The sequence below is a fragment of the Oxyura jamaicensis genome, chromosome 6 (assembly GCF_011077185.1).
Source record: "Oxyura jamaicensis isolate SHBP4307 breed ruddy duck chromosome 6, BPBGC_Ojam_1.0, whole genome shotgun sequence".
NCBI classification, from domain to species: Eukaryota; Metazoa; Chordata; class Aves; order Anseriformes; family Anatidae; genus Oxyura; species Oxyura jamaicensis.
This window is the reverse complement of record NC_048898.1, coordinates 1,381,969-1,400,402: the sequence shown is the minus strand read 5'-3', so window position 1 is coordinate 1,400,402 and position 18,434 is coordinate 1,381,969. Positions and strand designations below refer to the sequence as shown.

The following is an 18,434-nucleotide window of genomic DNA, read 5'->3' as shown; positions in this document are numbered from 1 at the left end:
GGCAGAGTTTACATTGCCTTCAGCAGAAGGAATCGAACACACATTTCCCAAAGCTACCTTGAGCTTCAGTGGTATCCTAGGAGATGGGGCCTTTATTTCCCTACAGTGAAGGAAGCCTGAAGAAAAGTTGTTCATATCCCCAAAATACACTTAGGTGACAACCGAATAACCCCTCTTATCTTCTCCTCACAATTTCATAGGATTAGCTGAATAGCCTGGTTTCTCTTTCCAAAGAAATAGCCCTACTCCATTCTTGGTAATTTTTTTTTTTTGAGATGCACACCATTGTAAAAGCTTCTCCAAGTCTTTTGAGGGTGGCAAAAGCACTTACTCATTTTCTTCAGTGTGAGAAATTGAACGAAAGCAACCCCAAAACGTTCTGATTCAGTTCTGAGATTCTCTGACATTTTGGAGCAAGACTGGTTTCAGTTGCTAAGGTTTTCAGGGACTGTCAGACTGCAAACTGCATTTCTCTTTGGTTTCCAGACAGTGATGCAAGCTGAAACTGGCAGGTTTCAAAAAGCCTTATTTTTTAGTTGACTTACTATATCTTTAGGGTAAATGTCAGCTCAGAGTAATGGTGCTTGCCTGAAAAAATGATTAACTTTTGGATGTGGATACTAGAATTTTGAAGGGATTGAAATCTAGTGGTTTTGCAGTGGATTAGTATTGATCTTTGCTTGCGTAATTGCCATAATCTGGATGATTCCAACACTTTTTTTTCTAGCTCTTCTACAAACTTCATTTCTTTGTATTTAGAAAAAGGTTACAATTGAACAGTTTTACGGAATAAAGCTGCCTGTGGAGTTGCAGGATGTATTACAAGTCAGAAATAAATGCAGAGAAGTAGGAGAAGAGGGGACCAGATGGCACGATCACAAAGGCATAGCCGCATTAGGCAGATAGGGAGATGGAAATGCAACCGTGCCTTGAGCTGTTGCTCTGGCAGCCCTGCAGCAGTGCATTAGGGTTTCTGCCTCGAGCCCTGTTCATCCTAAGGAAGGGGTTTGATTGATTGTTTTCCACGTCTTAAAGCAACTTCCACGGGAGGCAGCAGCTGAGTAAAAGGTTTGCCTTTTATCCACTGGCTTTTCCACTGCGTTATTCCATAATTTGGAGCAAATTAACTAGCCTCCTTTTTTTCCCATCCACCTTTTTTTCTTTGGATTGTAAATTGTACTGGAGACTTCCAGGTGTTGTTGTGCAACACATTTAAAACAACAGCAAAGAGAAGTCAAGATCTTGGAGAATCCAAAAATAAAATTTTGGCCTGCTGCATGTGGCTGTCCTCTGCAGGCACCACTGCACCACAACTCCCCCAGCTCCCTCCACTGCATCCGTAAGTGCCAGCCTGTCTTCGTGGTACCTTGGCTGGTGCTGCAGGCTGTGCTCCTGGCCGGGGTGCTGAAGCTGCAGGGTTTAACGGCATTAGGAACGTGGATCCTCCTGTACTCAGATCCTTGTCTGCCCTTGTCTTGGTTATTATGACTTGGAGAGAGCTGATGGCAGCACTGCCTGCAAAGTAAAGTGATTTGAAAACCAAGCAGTGTTTGCTAGTTCAGCAAAAACACAAAAGATGGAGAGGCAAAAATGAAAAAGCATCAAAGGCATACAACATGCAGACATTTATTTGTGTGTGGATAGATCACCTCTGAGCCCACTTGACCTCTTGCTGCTGGGTAAAGACAATGTGCTGCTGATGCTCTTGTCGCTGCGCCTCCCCGCAGGCAGCTGGCAGTTGGATTCAGCTGGTTCTCCGGAGCGCTGGGAGCAGAGGGAGGCACAGCCGGCGGCGTCTGCATGCGGGATGCTGGGCAGCAGGGTGGGGACACGGCCTGACCTGCCACTCGCTCTGCCTCTGGCAGCCAGCGTGAGCCAGGGCCTGGGGGAGTCGGGCATGGCGAGGGGATGAAGGAGGGGATGCCAGCCACGAGGCTTTCTGCAGCGCTGCCCGAAACGGCTGTGGCCGTTTGCAGTCTCTTACAGTTTTTAATGCTGACTTTGATATCATTCTGCTTAGAGCTGGTGAAACAGCCATGTCTTGGGTAATAAATCACGTACCTGGGAAAATAAATTGAGCTGTTTTGAGCTCTCCTTTTCCAAGCTATAATTTCTCTTGTCCTGACAGTTCCATCGCAGATCACCTCTTGACTGAACCCTAAAACAGGTAATTGATCCAGAAGTTTCCATTTCTTCCAAACAGGTAATGGCAGCACTTTGATTTCTTAATTAACAGATCATAATTAGTAGCACCATGGAAGAATGAAGACCGGATGTGAAGTGAACCTCAGATGAATACAAAGATTTTTTTTTTTTTTTTTTTGCAAGCCTGTCCTCTTATGAGTACATTCTCATTTAAAAGTTTTTTGTTTGTTTGTTTGTTTTTTGTTGTTTGTTTTTTTTTGTTGTTTTTTAAAAAGGTTCAAAGGGACTTGGTATCTTTTTGTTTTGTTAATTAATAAATACCATATCCTCTTTGCGACTAGAAGGTCATGGCTAATAGTGATGTGCTGCTGTAGCAGGAAATGAAATTTTAACCAAAAACAGTGTCATTGGTTCCTAATTGCTGCCTGTGGGCACATTAAACAGGTGTTCAGCCATTTCAATAGCAGAAAAAGGAAAATACTGGAAACCTTTAGTTTCTGATCATGCTCTGTTATCAGTCCCCGTCCTGTTTGAAAATATGCACCCACTTATACAGTAATCTGAAGTTTGGTTCCAATTTATGAGGAAATTGAAGCTGAGAAATTGAGGGTGTTACTAGATATAAAATGTAGTGTGGCATCGTACTTCTGTACGAGGTGCAACACTACTGGGAAAATGTATTCTGTGTAAAAGAGTGTAGGTGAAGGTCAGGGCTGAACGACTGTTTTCAAATCCACATTCGGTCAGATGAAATGTGGAAGTAAATCCAGGAATGGGAATGCGGAATAGAAACGTAGACGGAAATGCAGTATTAGCCCCTACCAGCTCTTGGCAGTATATTACAAGAGCACAAAACCACTGCATAAACCTTGCCCTGGAATTTGATCCTGTCCATACACATCTGTCTGGCAGATCTGCATATGTGAGAGAGTCCTACATTCTGCTTGACAGGGATTTTTTTTTTCCTTTTTTTGCTTTCGTAGTAATCCTGACAGAAATATTTATGTCTTCGTGACCTCAGCTTTCATTTATGAAGATCAGTGGGATCACACACATGCATAATGCCTGATGACTGAGAGTTCGTGGGAATAAAATCTGACACTTGGTTTAAAAGATAATGGGTTGTGACAGGGGCTCACTTTAACAATGTCCAAACTCCCTTGTCATCTGTTTCAGAGATAAATACCATGAAAAGGTCAGAATGTCTTGAACCAATTTGAGAATTGAGACAGAAAGTGAGGATGTTAAGTACAGTAAGGAATACATGATCATTCCCAGCACACTTTGGAGATACACTGCTTGGAAAATGCATCAAGTAAAGAACAAAGTAATCTTTTCCAGAGAAAAAGAATTACAGACTCTGTCAAACTGTTCAGATCATTAAAGTTATGCACACTGGAAACTGAGAATTCGATTACTGCTCTAAAATATGGTTAGATGCTTTGCTTTTTTGAGCCAGGGCAAGAAACAAGGTAGTCTAATGGTGAGACCATTAGAAGAGCTGCCATCGCGATACTTCTCTCATTTGTTTCCTTAATTATTGCTTCACTGCACCAGTTAAATGTGTACTTTTTTTTTCCATGTTTTTAAAAACTCAACTGCGGTCAGGCCTATTTAAATGTTTCTGTTGTAGATCTGTTGTTAGCTATTTTAGTCTCCATATAACTTCACTGTTAGCTTGCTTCATTTTAAAATTTCTATTGCTCTGCCTACACTCGATCTTTTTCCAGAAATATATATATATATATTAATGGCTTACATATCTTCTCCTTAATGCAAATAATCAGACCAAAAAAAAAAATAGAAAAAAAAAGAAATCACTTCCCATGAGGATTCAGGTAAAGAACCTGTGCAGGAGTGGGTACAATGTTCAGAAAGGTTTCTGTTAAAAAGCTTCAGATAAAACGCCACTGAGAGTTAAAAGTAGCTAAGGCCAAAACACCTCAAGAAGCTGTCATGTTAGAGAAAGCAGGGAGATGATGTTACTGGGAGAGGTCCAAATGACATTTTTAGTCAAGTCGAGAATTTTAGTAATGTAATTAAAAACAAAAATAAAAATGCTTATCTTCTGGCCTGTGCTGGGGGGCCTCCATGAACTAAAATAAGATCCACCAAACAGTTGACTGAAGTGTCCAATACAGCGTACGTACACATCATGCTATTAAATTTCAGTGCTAAACCAATTTTCCAATTTATTATTGGGTTTGCTGGTTTTAAATTTAATTTTTGATTAAATCTGATGTTCATGCTTTTGGAGATAGAAAAATTTCATGGTGAATTTAAAGCGTATTGGATAGCAGACAAATTGAAAAATGAATGAGAGTTTGACTTGTTTAGCAAAAGAAAAAGCGAAAAAGAGGAAAAGTTAAAATTATGCTCTGGGGTTTAAAAATAATTATACCTTACCAGTGTGTTTTTAATATGTGTTCTGTCTTCATTTCCCCCTCTGATGCAAGATTAGAATAATTGAGATACAGCAATTGAAAAGATAATTACATTTTTATAACTTGTATTTTTTTCCGTTAAAATAATTGATTTATTTTAATCCTGGTTTTCTTCTAGGTTATCAACTTTTTTGTCATGTTTTTTTTTTGTTTGTTTGTTTGTTTGTCTTTTTTTGAGGGGCAAACAGTTTATGACATGAAGGCAGCAAGCAACACAGTAGAAGTCTCAAAGAGAGAAATACAGGCCATTCTTAAACTTCTTTGGGGGAGCTAAATCCAAAGAGTAGGACTGAAGGCTTATTACTGAACGTCAGTTTTAGATCCATTTGAAAGCATGTTATTTTCCCCAAATCCGAGGCCGCCAGATACCAGCCTTATCTCCGCATGGCACAAAGCAGTTGAAGCTGTTCCTTTTTATACTTTGCTGCCTTGGGGCCCTGTTCTCCTACCACGGTTTGTTAGGAAGGGCTTGGGCAGGTGGGGTGGCTTCGCACCGAGGCTGGGGATCCTACAGGGTTTCCATTGCACCCCAGTGCTGGGGTCACTCCTGGGGACCATCCCATCCTGGATGCTAACAAGACAGCAGCATTATTATTTCTGTGAAAGCATTACAGCGAGTATTGGCCAAATTGCACATTGCTGTGACGGTTACAGAAAAATACTGTGAGTAAATGAACCATTGGTACAGAAATGAATTTATTTTGCCAGTGTTAAAAGACAGTCGTGCAAAGGATCAAAGATCAAGACCAGTTGTGTTCAAAATGAAAGATTAAGACCACGGGTGGACTGAGTTGTTGCTGAAGTAGCTAAGAGTGCATTAATTGCTCTTTACCTCATTTCACCCAAGGATTTCTCATGTGCAAGTCATGTTAATGCAACAGGGCCTTCTGACGTGGAGTGCACGTTGCATGTGCGTGGCTGCCTGTGCAAGTAAGTATAGGGCGTGGAGGGGGTATTAGAAACCATGTATTTTAGAATGTGTTTTTCTGGAAGCTCAGAAAGTGGCTGTTTCATTTAAAATGTTTCAAATAGACCAGAATCGGACTGGAGGGCAGTGGTGTGCCAGTCCCACAGAGGAGCCAGTCCCACAGAAGTGACAGTGACAGAGACCTGTGGTCGCGTGCGGTCAGAGCCCATGGCTGGCAGGGTAATGACTGTGCTTGCAGCTGAGCTCAGAGGCTCAACGAGGTGTTGCAGGCATTATCAGACGCAAATATCTTCATCCCTGTTCACTGCCACTGATTTCTAAGCCTCATCTGGGTGGCTTGGACTGGATCAAGCTGCCTTGCTGCTGTCAGGTCTTCTCTCAAAAATAACCAGCCTTTAACATTCAGTAATGCAAAATTATTCCCTCATAATGTCCTTGCCTGATGCCTAAAATAGCTTCTAATGGTATGTCTACTACTCACACACGCACAAATCACTGTTGTAGATCTTAGTCATTCAAAAATTGGAAAATAATGAGCTTATTCCCAAAGAATGCTTATTAGAGCTTGTAGTACAGGATGAAGAACAGTATATTGTCCGTTGCATACCTTTGTCTTTTACTGCTTCGCTTCTCTACATTTCAGCAAAACGTTAAGAGACCAGCTGTATGTTTTAATTCCACTGATGCATTGCTCCCTTTGAACTTTATCACCTTAGTTAAATCAGGGAAATTAAATCAATGCCATTACTGTGGTGGTTTTCTGTCTGCTCTCTCTATGGCCTCTCATAGCAAACACAAAAGCCTCTTTCTAATTGATATTGATTTGTCAATTCATTGGATTCAGCTGTGTCAGAGGGGAGGTTACAAGGCCATTTGCATTAAAAGAATAGGCTGAAAGTGTGCTTCAGATGAAATGTAGGTTTTTAATATAAAGTCAATAAGGTTTTTGTTCAAATCGTGTGCCTTAGAAGAGAAAGAAAACAAAAGAATATGTAATGCAACATAAAATGGATCTTTTTTTTCTCACTGGCCTGCATTTCTGACCTCATCAAAAGAGCTTGAAATGTTTTCAGATTTGACAGCCTTTTTTTTGTCTCAAAGATTAACTTTTGCATTTGTAAAGTGCATGTTAATAAGCATTGTGTAACACTAGTTTTGTAGCTTAATCAATTAAATAGCAATCATGAATTTAATAATTTAATTCTACTGCTGATAGCATGTTTGAGACAGAAGAATCAGAGCCAGGGTGATGTGCCATGTGTACGTACTGCTGTGCATGTGTATTTGGGTACAAGTGAGCTTACCATGGTGTTACTCTGCAAAAGAATCAAGGCTCATGTTTCAGTACAGTGCTGTTCAGCTTGGAAAAGTATTTTCCCCCTTTATTTGTGTAGTGGAAGGCCTAGGGCTCCTCAGAAGAACTGATAACTCACCATGGTTTAGTTTAAGAAGAACCGAGCCTTCTACAGTGATCAAAACAAAAGAAGCAAATAAAGCAATGGAAGAAATCTCAACAAGGGAAGTAAGAGTATGTCACAGCCCTGTGGGTCATGGGTATGGTTTGCCTTTGACATTTCATGGGTGGTGTAAGGACCAGTCGTGTTAGAAACAGGGCCTGTGCTGGGTTTGTGGTGATTCATCCCAATGAAAAAGTCTGTAATCAAAGGCAGACTGTTTGATCTCTTGGTGTGTGAAGGAGAAATGCAGATCTGGTTTCAATAATTAGGATTGCAAACTGGGAATCCAACTGTCTGCCTGTGGAATGGGAAAGTGTGGGGGTGAGGTGGAGTGTTGGAAGAATGCTGGAAGAGGATGAAAGAGGGGATGCATAAAATATCCCCTGAATCTAGGGAAGACATAGATTCTGTCCAAAATTCTGGAGATGAGTACAAAACTGAAATACACCTGCTGTTTTAAAATTCATTAGCACAACCTCCATTTTCATTTGGAAGTAGTTGTGGTTTCCTTGAGGAGAGAGCATCTCAAGGTGTTACTGCGTTTTCCAAGGAAATAGCATTTAAACAACAGGAGAGAGAGAGGTAAGTAACTGTTGTTTTTCAGGACGAAAATCATTATTTTTATACAACATGAGTCACACATTTTCCAGTGTTTGGAGGGTATGAAGAGGACGAGATACACATTAGTGGTGTAATCTTTTTTTCTTCCCCCCCCCCCCCCCCCCCTTTCTGAAGAGTGGAAAATCCTTTGGAGGTGGCTTTTCAATGTTGTTTAAATTCTAAAGAGGGTTATCCATTTAGAAATTTTCCTGCGTACATCTTGGTTAGCTTACAGGTTTTTTTTTACACCTTAGGTACAGGTGAGTGTTAAAACAGACTTGTTATGGTATAAATTGTAGTTGCAGTTTATCAATGCGTGATGGTTCTTGTGTTTCTCTTTAATTTCTACTCTTTATTTCCAGGATTTCAATTTCTCATTATCAAAGGACTGTTTTATCTATATACGGTCACCTCTTGTCAGTTACGCTTCCTTTTTTTAAATTATTTTTCCTTAATAAAAGATCATCCTGCTTTGGCAGTGTGATGGATGGATGTAAGTGCTAACCTGAAGAGTAGGTTTATCAGTACTCTGCTGATCAGGCAACAGGGAGATAACCCAAATACTTCTGTTCCATTCTGCAGACCCCCACCAGTGAGTGAAAGCGCACCAAAAGGAACCGTGGTCGCTGTTGTAACAGCAGCTGCCTTGAACCAGACTATTGTATATTCAATTGTTTCAGGAAATGAAGAAGGTAAGTACTGATACTTGGGTCTTAGTGAGCATACTGAGCACAGTGCATGCACCTGATGTTTTCAAGAAATAGTGATTAGAAATAAAGCTGCTGAAGTGTAATCCCACCTTGACTGTACAAGCAGGAGGGACTGTTCCTGTTACTGTTGTCAGACCTCTCAAGATCAGCCATACACAAATACATGTGCAGGAGAAGACTTTGCTCTTTAAAAAGATTAAAAAAAGATAAAAAAAAATTACTTTAGATAAAGCTTGCACTTTTTCACTGATGTGAAAATTTACATCAGTGCCATATGATATGATTCTGTGGCATATCAAAATGAAAATAGGAATGGATTTGGTTTTACTGAGAAATCTTTTTGAAGACATTAAAGACTTCTACCATACAGTATCCAGTATCCACAAGTGTTAGATTAGAGCAGGGTATTAAAAAAAAAAAAAAAACAACACCATCTTTCCTACTGTTTGCATCCTTCTCAGTTACTTTCCATGGTCCACCTCAAAATCCCTAAGCTAAATTACACTAAAAGTTGTTTGGATAGATGTGGAAAAGCTCCCCTCCCATCCTCATTTTTGTGGCAGTTAGACATTTGTCATCTACTCTTACCAGCATTTCCTCAAGTTGGTTATTCCAGTACCAAGTTCAGATTCAGCTGCTGTGCTCATTTGAAGACAGCTTCTAAGAGGGCTTACATGGGATTTTAGAATCCTGAGGTGGGAGGGATGAGGATGAATTTCTGAGGATGGTGTCAGAGAATAGTGACATCATGAAATAGAAATGTTTTGTCTAAAAAATGTTTATAGGTCTTAAAAGGTTGCTTCTGTTTTTTGCTGGATTTCAGATGTGTTTGCAATTAATAACAGAACGGGTGTGATCTCAGTTAAAAAGTCTCTGGATTATGAAAGTGTAAAAAGTTATGAACTTCGAGTTCAAGCAGACTCATTACAAGTGGTACGATCCAATCTGCGTGTCCCTTCCAAAAGTAAGTTTTAAAATCCTTACTGTTGAGTATCTTTTTAATATATTTGTTCTTATTTTTTGAGAATATTGATAAGTGAACTCTAGCTAGTGTTGTCTTCTCAGAAATACAGTGGTGATGACGGTATGTAAAAGGCAGCGTATGCATTAATGGAGCTCTATGCCCTCCATGCATGGAGCTGACGAGTCTTGGGCTAAGTCCTCACAAATAATGTCTGTGTTACACAGGGCTCTCAGTGATCCAGACACGACTCGTTTGTATATGAACAGAGAACTGAGGATGCAAACCACATGTGTTCAGTGTAATTAAGGTTTTCTGTGATGGAACATAATGGTTTTTCATAAATACATTTTGCAGCACAGATACAAAGTCTTCCTATCTACATCTGGGAACTTGTATCCATGGGGATGCATAAATTCTGAAGGAGCTGAGCACAAGGCACAGGGGAGCAATGGGAAGCAGCAAAGGTTAGGACTCTACAAAGAGGATTGTGGGGCAGATAAACAGCGAGGCAGACAGGAAGAAAAGGGCACCCTAAGCACCCCTGAGGGTTTGTGTGGAGGTTATTGCAAGTGACTGAGAGCAAACTGGAGGAAAGGATGGGCTGTGACAGGAGGTTTCCTTGCAGTATCTCTAGGCACAAAGGAGTTTTGTTTACAGATTGTTCTATTTTGGCTCTCTCATTGGGAGGGATTTTTTCCCCCTCTTTAATGGTTTTCTTGTTCTAATAAAATTACTTTGAAAGGTCTTTTGGTGTTTTTATTGTGCTTCCTGTAAGGAGAAGGTCTGGGCAGTCGGGCTTTTGAACATTTGTCTCACTTAGTGTCCCATTCCATCTTTTACACTTTCCTATTCAAGCCACACCTGAGCCCTAATTAAAAAGCAGTAATACTCATGTAGTAGCCAAAAAAGTATTTTAATATTACAGGGTTTTACATAGGCAATATTTGCCTAGATTTTTTTGCTGAATTTTTTGATCTGTGTGTGTCTCTAGCTAAGGAGCATCATGGACTTAATGGTAATAAGCCATCAAGTAATAAGTGTGGAAATGTCGAACAGAGAAACTCTTCTAGGGCAGTGAGGAATTGAACATTATTTAAAGGCTGTGAAAATATTACCTTCTCCTTTCATTCAAATTTGACTGTAAGTTTATTTCAAGTCATTAGTTTTGCAGTCAAAGTTATTCCAGTATGAGCTATGGGTCAGATTTGTCGCAGGTGGCTGCAACTTATTTCTCCTCTGCACTTCCACCCATGTTAATCACAGAGTAAATCTTAAGCACTGGGGGGAGAAAAAAAATGCAGGCTCATCCCAACCATAAACAACCCATGGAAATACAAGGTTGAAGGGAAAACTTCAGCTTCTTTCCTTTATAAACTTCTGCCTAAGAGATGCTGCCATACCATCTCATTGCATTCCCCCTCGCGTGAGCTGAGAGCTCCCCAGGAGGCACTGACGGTAGAGGGTCACCTTGCTGTCTGCCCTCAGAGACAGCACCAGGCAAGTCATGGCTCAAGCACAGTGTGATCTCTTCCTCCCTCACTGCAGGCAGAAGTGACCTGTGTCAGCAGTTTTGGCAGGAAGAGGGCCACAGTGCCACCCCGTCATTGTCAGAGGTGGCAAAGTGGTCCCACGACAAACGGTGTTTCCCACGCCGCAGAGTTAACAGTCAGCGAGTTGCAAAGGAAGGGCCACGCTTAACTGATTATGATGGCCTATTCTGTAATTAGTCTTGTAATTATTGTAGAAATGAGTATGGTAATAGCCGTGCATATTAGGAAAGCCATGTCCAGCTTACTTCTGTGCTAGCTTGGTGCATGTTCATAGGAGTACAGTGTACAGATCAGAGATTATAATTCAGTTTTTTAAGGATAAAATTTAAAATAGGGTGCAATTCTTTTTCTTCAAGCAATATAAATGTACTACTGTAATATCTGTTTGCAATACTGAAATTGGTACCCAATGGAAACTTTTTTGCAGATTTTAAAAGTTCTTAAAGTTACAGACATTAATAAATATTTGTGCATATGCCATAAAATTGTGGTAATAGTCTATAACCTGAGAGATTGTACAGGGGATTGCCATTAAAATACCTTTGTCAGACCTTCCAATACTACCCCTGTAAGCAGCAGAAGATTTTGGGGAAATGAGAGTGTATTATTTGTTCTTCGTAACAAAGAATTGTGTCTGTGGCATAAAACATAGGGATTATTCAGTGGTCAGAAGCTGAATCACATTAACAGCAATGGAAGGCTCTGTGTGCTGTTACATCCACCACCACTAACGTATCTGGAGAAGGAAAAAAGCCAGTGCCAGCTGACTTCATTTCTTTGTGTCTGGGAGAAGTCTGGTTAAGGTTGTGTTTCTGTAAAATGCAGCCAGGCCGTGCACAGCGAGGAGGTAAGGCCTTCTGTGCAGCGTTCAGCATTCTGCAGGTCTCTATCTCACGTGGACGAATAGGCAGGGGAGCCGGCAGGTTCTGGCAGAGGTCTTTGGGCAAGCCTCTGCTTTTTTGACCAGCCTTGCTGGTCAGTGAAGAGCTGGCTTCTGTGTCCCTACTCCCATCCGGAGTCTGTGCTAGAGCAGCTCTCCCGGCTCTACAGCAGTTTGGAAAAGGTGCTGGCTGGGTTATTTGGTTCAGGGACACCTGATAATGACTGGCGGTTAAACTCCAGTTTAAACAAAGACACATGCATGTTGTGCGTGTGTGGATATCCTCAGGTGTAATGCATATATTAAGTTTCCAATATGCACTGTGCTGCACATTGGATATTCCTGCATAGCTAAGGAATTTGATAGTATTTGTAAAACACTTCACAAGTAGCTGGCTTACTAAATCACTTAGATCTTTGTAATAGAGACTCCTTGACCTCATGGTCTGATTCCTACATTTGTAAGATGTATGCCTTTCCATTTTCTCAGCACCTTTTCCTTTCCTGATAAGAGGTAATCAGGTTATATACTACTTCAAAATTCTAGGGCACAGAATTGATGAACTGGACGGGAAGTAGATGAGATGTTATTAATGCAGTACCGTGGACTTCAGTGACAGTGAAATGATGAAGCTCTCTGGAGATAGGTCACTTGGAATGCACATCTCCTGAACTGTGTGACATTGCAGTATAATGCACCACCTCCTCTGGAGCTGCAGTGGTGAGCCCTTCAGGAGCCAGCACTGATGCTCAGCTACAAAACATTGCCAAATTTCACAAAACTCAGAAGCTTGTTACCAAATTGTTTTTAACTACATTACTATATAAAAGGAGTTTGAGTGATCATCTGTGCAATGGAAAAGTGGATGATACCCATTAAGCATAAATAAGCTTGTCCTTCAGTGATAGTGCCAACTGATAGTGTAGTAATAACTGAATAAATAAATGAGGAGAGAAAGTAAATTGAGATGTCCTTTGGAGTAGGAGAAAATAAAATTGGTGATTTAAACTTTTTTTTTTAAATACAGTGCTAAATCATGCAAAACCATACTCTTAGATTCAGTGAAATTGAACTCCTAAAATGAGTTACTTTCACTGAAACTTTGTAAGTGAAATTACAGTGTGTTTATACGTCATTTGAATAGAAGAAACGTCTGTTCTGATGATGATAGTGAAGTTAAAAGGTTGGAATTCTGGCCCAAGGAATTGGCATCTGATGATGCCGAACCCTGAATGACTTCAACTGTTAATGTATTTCTCCATTTCAGTTGAATTTATCAGCAGGGTTTTTTTTGGGTATGTTTTGTTTTGCTTTTGTTTTGTTATTGTCTCTGCTCTTCGCTGCTTAGATTGCCTATCACAATAAACCATAGGCTAGTGGTATACTGTAGGACAAATTAGGATGGTGATCATTAGCTTCCAACTTGAAGCTTTCAGTTCCCCATCACTGGATAAGATGAGAAACAGAAAAACAGTTACATAAAGGGAACATCACAGGGCTGTGTGTGGTGGGACCTGTTCTGCAATTTGAAGGTACTGCTTTGTGATCAATCCCAGAGCAAGCAGCTCCTTCCTCCCAGAAGGAGTGAGCTGAAGGGAATTATCAGTGCAATTAATCATTTACTAAACCAAAAGTACTTCTTGAACAAGAACAGGCAAAACATATTTTTTCTCATTTGAGCAGCCAGCTGTTTGCAAGGGTTTCTTCTGCATCTCACTGTCCTGAAGTTTGATACCCAGGAGGAAAGGGGTCAGAACAATAACTGTGGCAAGGAAGAAGGGCAGGAGGAGATGGGACAGGGGAAGGCAGGAAGAGGAAGTGCTGCCCAAACACAGTAAGGAGGAGCAGTGGAGACCTGTAAAGACAAGGAGGAGGTTTTACCACTGAAGTAGTCCTAGTCCCAGTTTTAAGAATCAAAGCATTTGTGAGCATCTGGTCTCTGTGCCAGACAAATAAAACATGTACCGTGATGGGAGATGACAGGGTTTCCCACTTTGATCTGGAGAGAAGAGCCGTGCAACAGAGCCAGAATACACTTGCTTTTGAACACCATGGACAAAAAGACCTCACAAATCCTTCAGAGAACACAAACAGATTATGCAGCCTCATGTTTTCCACTGCTCAGTTTTCAGCATCTGAGAGAAGTGCTTCTTTTCATTCCCCAAGTCTGCACATGTGTCATTTGTTCTCTTATCTTGAGTTACCGCTGCCGTCTGTGCACAGCTTCACCCGTCCTCTGTGGCTGCGCAGCGAAGTACCTCCAGGCTGTTCCAGTGTGTGCCTGCAAATGGACGTGGATGCAAACAGATTGTTTCAAAATTATGCCTTCGGAGGTGAGGGTGTTACCAGCTGGCACAGTGCTGCCTGGAACGCTTGTCTTCATTACAAGTTACCCGTGTCAACTGCTTCTTGCTTAACCTGATGTTGAGAGGGAGACCAGAAGGGAGTAGTTGTGGCTGCAGGTTGCTCTTCTGTAGGTTTTATCTTTTCCTGCTTTGGTTGTCTCTAAAACTTGTGCCTCCCCAGTAAGCAGTGTTCTCATGATGACAGTGAAAACAGGGGGTTCTCATGTCATGGACTTGTACATGTGGGGGAGCTCTACCCTGCATCCTTGATCTTGTCACCTGCATCTTCATTTGGAAACTTCTGGCAGCCTTTGTAGTGTCACTGTAATCTCTCCCACATCCCCTTTTTATTTCTTCCTGGACTCTTTTGACTTGATTAGTCCCAGTTAGTAGGGTGAGGACAAGCAGCAAATAAGCATCAAAAATTCCTAGAGATGCAATAATAATTACAGAACCATGTGATGATTTTACCATATTTTAGGGGGAAGTAACAAGAAATGAAAACCATAGCAGAAAAGATTTGTTGTTTCTACAGTCATGCTTGCACTGTCTTGATAAGCACATGTCCTTTTCAGGAGCTGCGAGTGCCCCCTTTGTGTCTGCATGCAGTCTGCTGCAGGGCGAGCTGAAACAAGATACTCCTCCTCACTGCAGCAGGGGTGCTACAGAATTTAGAGTAACATGAATTATTATTAAACATCAACTTAGGAGTAGAACCAAGGAAGTGAAGAAGTAAAATTCCTCAAGAGTGTTAGGCAAGCTCGGAGGGATGCTCTTCCACGTAGCTTTCACGTCAGTCAGGTGTGCTGAGTACTACAGGAGTGAATTTGCCATCTTGGTAAAGATGGGTTTTATTTTGGCATTAAAAGATTTTTTTTTAAGAGAAAATGCACCTTTAGTTTTAATATTTACATGTTTTATTCCTTCAGATAGAACAATCTTGTGCCTTGGGCCCAGCCCCAAGCAGGAAGTGGTGCAGGCCGATTCCCCACAGGTATGCAAAGGCACTGCCCTGTGTGTGGGGGTCATTTCTGTAGTCTAACTGGTACTGTAATCCTGTCTGGGAGGCAGTGCTTTGCCGTGGGTGTTGGAGAGTAAATGGAGAACAGTTCTTTCTCCTGTCATGTTTTTGGTTTTCTAATCACAAAAGAAACCTTTGGGAATCATAAAGAGAAAAGAAACAAACCTAGTTTTGTAACTGCAATTCTGCAACTGCTCCGCAATAATTGGGAATGATAGTTTTGCTAAGTTTAAAATATGAAAATGAATTCTGTATCCCTGTATTATTTATTGTCTTTTCAAATAGCCTTGCATTTTTATTTTCAGATGTGTTGTAAAGTTCATGCTGGTGGTGTTTTACAAGTTGGCTGCCAGGCTTATCTGCAAATGTAGGAGTTGTGACAGATGGGCAAAATATGTTGCGGAGCCTGAAGGGCTGCAAATCTGCCTTCTCTGCCACACACCTCTGGGGATAGTTTCCCTGAAAGCCACTGAGATGGACTTCAGTTATCTCTGAGCCACAAAGAAATGTATTCTAGAGAAACTTCATAAAACGTGAGCTCCCTTTCATTTGATTATTCAGGAGAAAAAAAAGAAAAAAAAAGAAAAAAAAGAAAAAAAAAGTTATCCATTTATTTAAATCAGCCCTTGGATCAGTGCTATTCCAAATATGTCACTGTTTATGTCTCTTCAGAGTTTCGTTGATCTCTTTGCAGTGTTCTTGATCGACTACAGCATGAGAGTTTCTCCAGGCTTAATGGGCACATGCTGATTTAGATGAAAATCCCATTGAAAACAAAAATTGGTGATGATTTCTATTTGGTTCTGCCAAATTTAGTAAGGCGAGACTGAGCACAGCTGCAGTTCAGTTCATTTCACCTGCCAAAGTGCAAAGTCTGCTTGACAGACTTGTAAGATGGAAGTAAAGCAAAGTATTATAGAGCCTTGTCCAATTGCATTCTCATTCCCAGTTTGATTAAAATGAACTTCTAAAAGAGAAGAATCTGCTGTCACTGCCTGCAGAGCCAGCAGCCACTGCTTAAGCAAGATGCAGATGTTCTCCGTTAAAATTAGCGATGTATGAAGAGCAGCTGTATCAATGGCTGCTTTGGTGTATCATGGAAGAGAAGTGTGGTACCGCTGGTGAAAGCATGATGTAAAACAAATCTGGTAGCACTCAAATCACAGTTTAACCACAGCCTTCATCTGTCCCAGTATTCAGATAGCATTGCTGTAGTTCCACTTGATTTCTGTGATCTGACCAGAAACTGCAGGTTCACATGGATCCAGGCACATTATTAACACTGCTTAGGTAAGCAGCGGTAGTAGGAATGAGTTTTCTACAGGTGTGTTTGGGAAGAGCTTATGGAAAAGTTAGTACACAGTAGCTCTGACCATCTCCCTAGAGTTTTTGTTTGTGTTAGTCATTCCTGATGTACTAGCTTTCTCTCTTTCAGAGGATCATCAGGTTACCTTTAGATGGGCTCTCTGGGTATTTTTACTTTCCTTAAGCAAATCGCAGAAGCTGAAAGAATCCAAAAGCTTCGTCTTCTAGTCTTGGGAGAGATTGATTACCTGGAGTGCTGCATGCAATGTGTTAGGTCCCTAGAAGCTTAAAAGCAGCTGCAGATCTATGTTCTTTGCACACTGCGACTCATCTCACTGGGGTCTAGAAGAGAGGAGGTAAATGGGACATGGGAGACCTTGCAGGAGATGATGGTGCAGAAACTTCCATTGCAGAGTATTGTTTGGCAGGCTGGCTGACCTTTGTGACTGTTGAAGGTACTGATATGAAAAAAACAGACAATAAATATGTCTTAGTGATGAAAATGCACAGTAAAACTAAAGAAGCTGTTTGCTTATCAAATACTGACTGCGCATTTAGTGTGTAGAGAAGCATTTTCTTTACAGCTGAAGGAAGGCAGCTGTAGCACTCCAATTTCTTCTCTCTTCATCCTTTGGCCACCATGGCAGTTTTGTGATACTTCGTCCAGGGAGAAATGCTTTCTTCTGTCACCTGGCTGGCATAATTACAGTTTGATTGCATGAGGCAATCACAAGAAGTGCCAATTTGCAAGAATTAACACGGAGAAGTAAATTTGAGTTTCAACTCTCAGAATCCAGAACAAATAATTTAGTGGGAGCTGGGTTCCAGATCTAGAATAGCAGAGCAGCAAGGATTGGCGTGCATGGGGATACAAAACATTCCCTCTGAAAGGTGAGTGCAAAGATGGGTGCCATTTGGTGTTGGCTGTCCTTCCGCGAGAGTATCAATAACGGTGCGCATTGTATAGCAGGTGCTGCTGCCATCCTTCGTGTACCAGAAGAGAGGGACCGAGCCTTGCGCACGCATGGTTCAGTACAAGCACTAAATACAAACATGAGGGAAAAGAAGCGTCTAGTGCTGTGCCCAGACTCTGGGAACATGCACTGCTGGTGCCCTTCTGACTCAGGCAGGGCACTAGAGGTGCAGGGGTGGCAGACGTAGAAGCACCAGGCCCTGTCTCTTGGCATCAGAACCCCCTGTGCGGGTGATATCCGACTGAGTTAAGCAGAGCAGCTGGGGAAATCCCTGCTGCAAAGGGTCTGGCGTGCCCTTCACAGGCATGGCACTGTTTCTGATGAGGGATTTTAACGCGTGTTGCTCGTAGGCTTATTTGATGTGGGAATAGGGCAACCTCTGCAAGTGGCTGCTGGTCGTTCTCTGCAGCCAGCAGCCAGCTGGAATGGGATAAAACCATGAAGTAGCGCGGAGTTCACAGGCTCCGTGTTCCCCTCCATCTGCTTCACCGAGTGAAATATAAGCTGTGTATAAAATGCAGTAAGATAAAACGGAGGTATATGTTTAATTTAACATTAATGATGCTAATGCTGGTTTGGAAATAAGCAGGGTATTTAATTTGCTTTGTGCTTAATGTAATAACTTTCTCATTTTCAAAGCATTCAACCATCGCTGAACAAATCAACATTTTGGCAGCTCAGAGAACTACCAGCAAATTAAACAAATGTTTTTGAGCAAATTGCAAAGCAAACTTTGCACGAGGCAAAGCCACCTCACCAAAACTGGCTTGAAATGATGTCGATTGTGAGCACTAAGCAAAGGATGTTTAATTTGCATTACAGAGAACTAGTGCAGGTTAGCAAGTGCCTACTCCTACCGGCGCTGAACGTGGTGCAATTAGGCTCTTCCCTACAGCAGTAAACTGGTGCCAGCCGTTGATATAACTGTTTATTAGCTCTGCAGGGCAAGGTCACTTGCACGCATTGCCTGTAATCCTGCTTAAATTGCCTTTTTCCCCAAAGGGTGTAGCTGCAATGAAAAAGCCTGCCCGGGAATCTCATTTTTCTCCACAGGGCTGCAGTTTCTAACTGTAACTTGGTATTGCAGCCAGAAACATTAAGGATCTGGTTT

At 41.4% G+C, this 18,434-nt stretch overlaps 1 protein-coding gene across 12 annotated transcripts in view; it reads left to right on the top strand.

Annotated features, from left to right (window-relative positions):
* Window positions 1–18,434, top strand: part of PCDH15 (protocadherin related 15) — a 721,430-nt gene that overhangs the window by 634,482 nt on the left and 68,514 nt on the right. For all 12 annotated transcript variants that reach the window (XM_035329710.1, XM_035329721.1, XM_035329709.1 and 9 more), the window contains 2 exons: window positions 8,157–8,266; window positions 9,108–9,248. In XM_035329710.1, coding sequence (XP_035185601.1) covers window positions 8,157–8,266; window positions 9,108–9,248 — 251 coding nt within the window. The remainder of the gene's footprint in view (window positions 1–8,156; window positions 8,267–9,107; window positions 9,249–18,434) is intronic.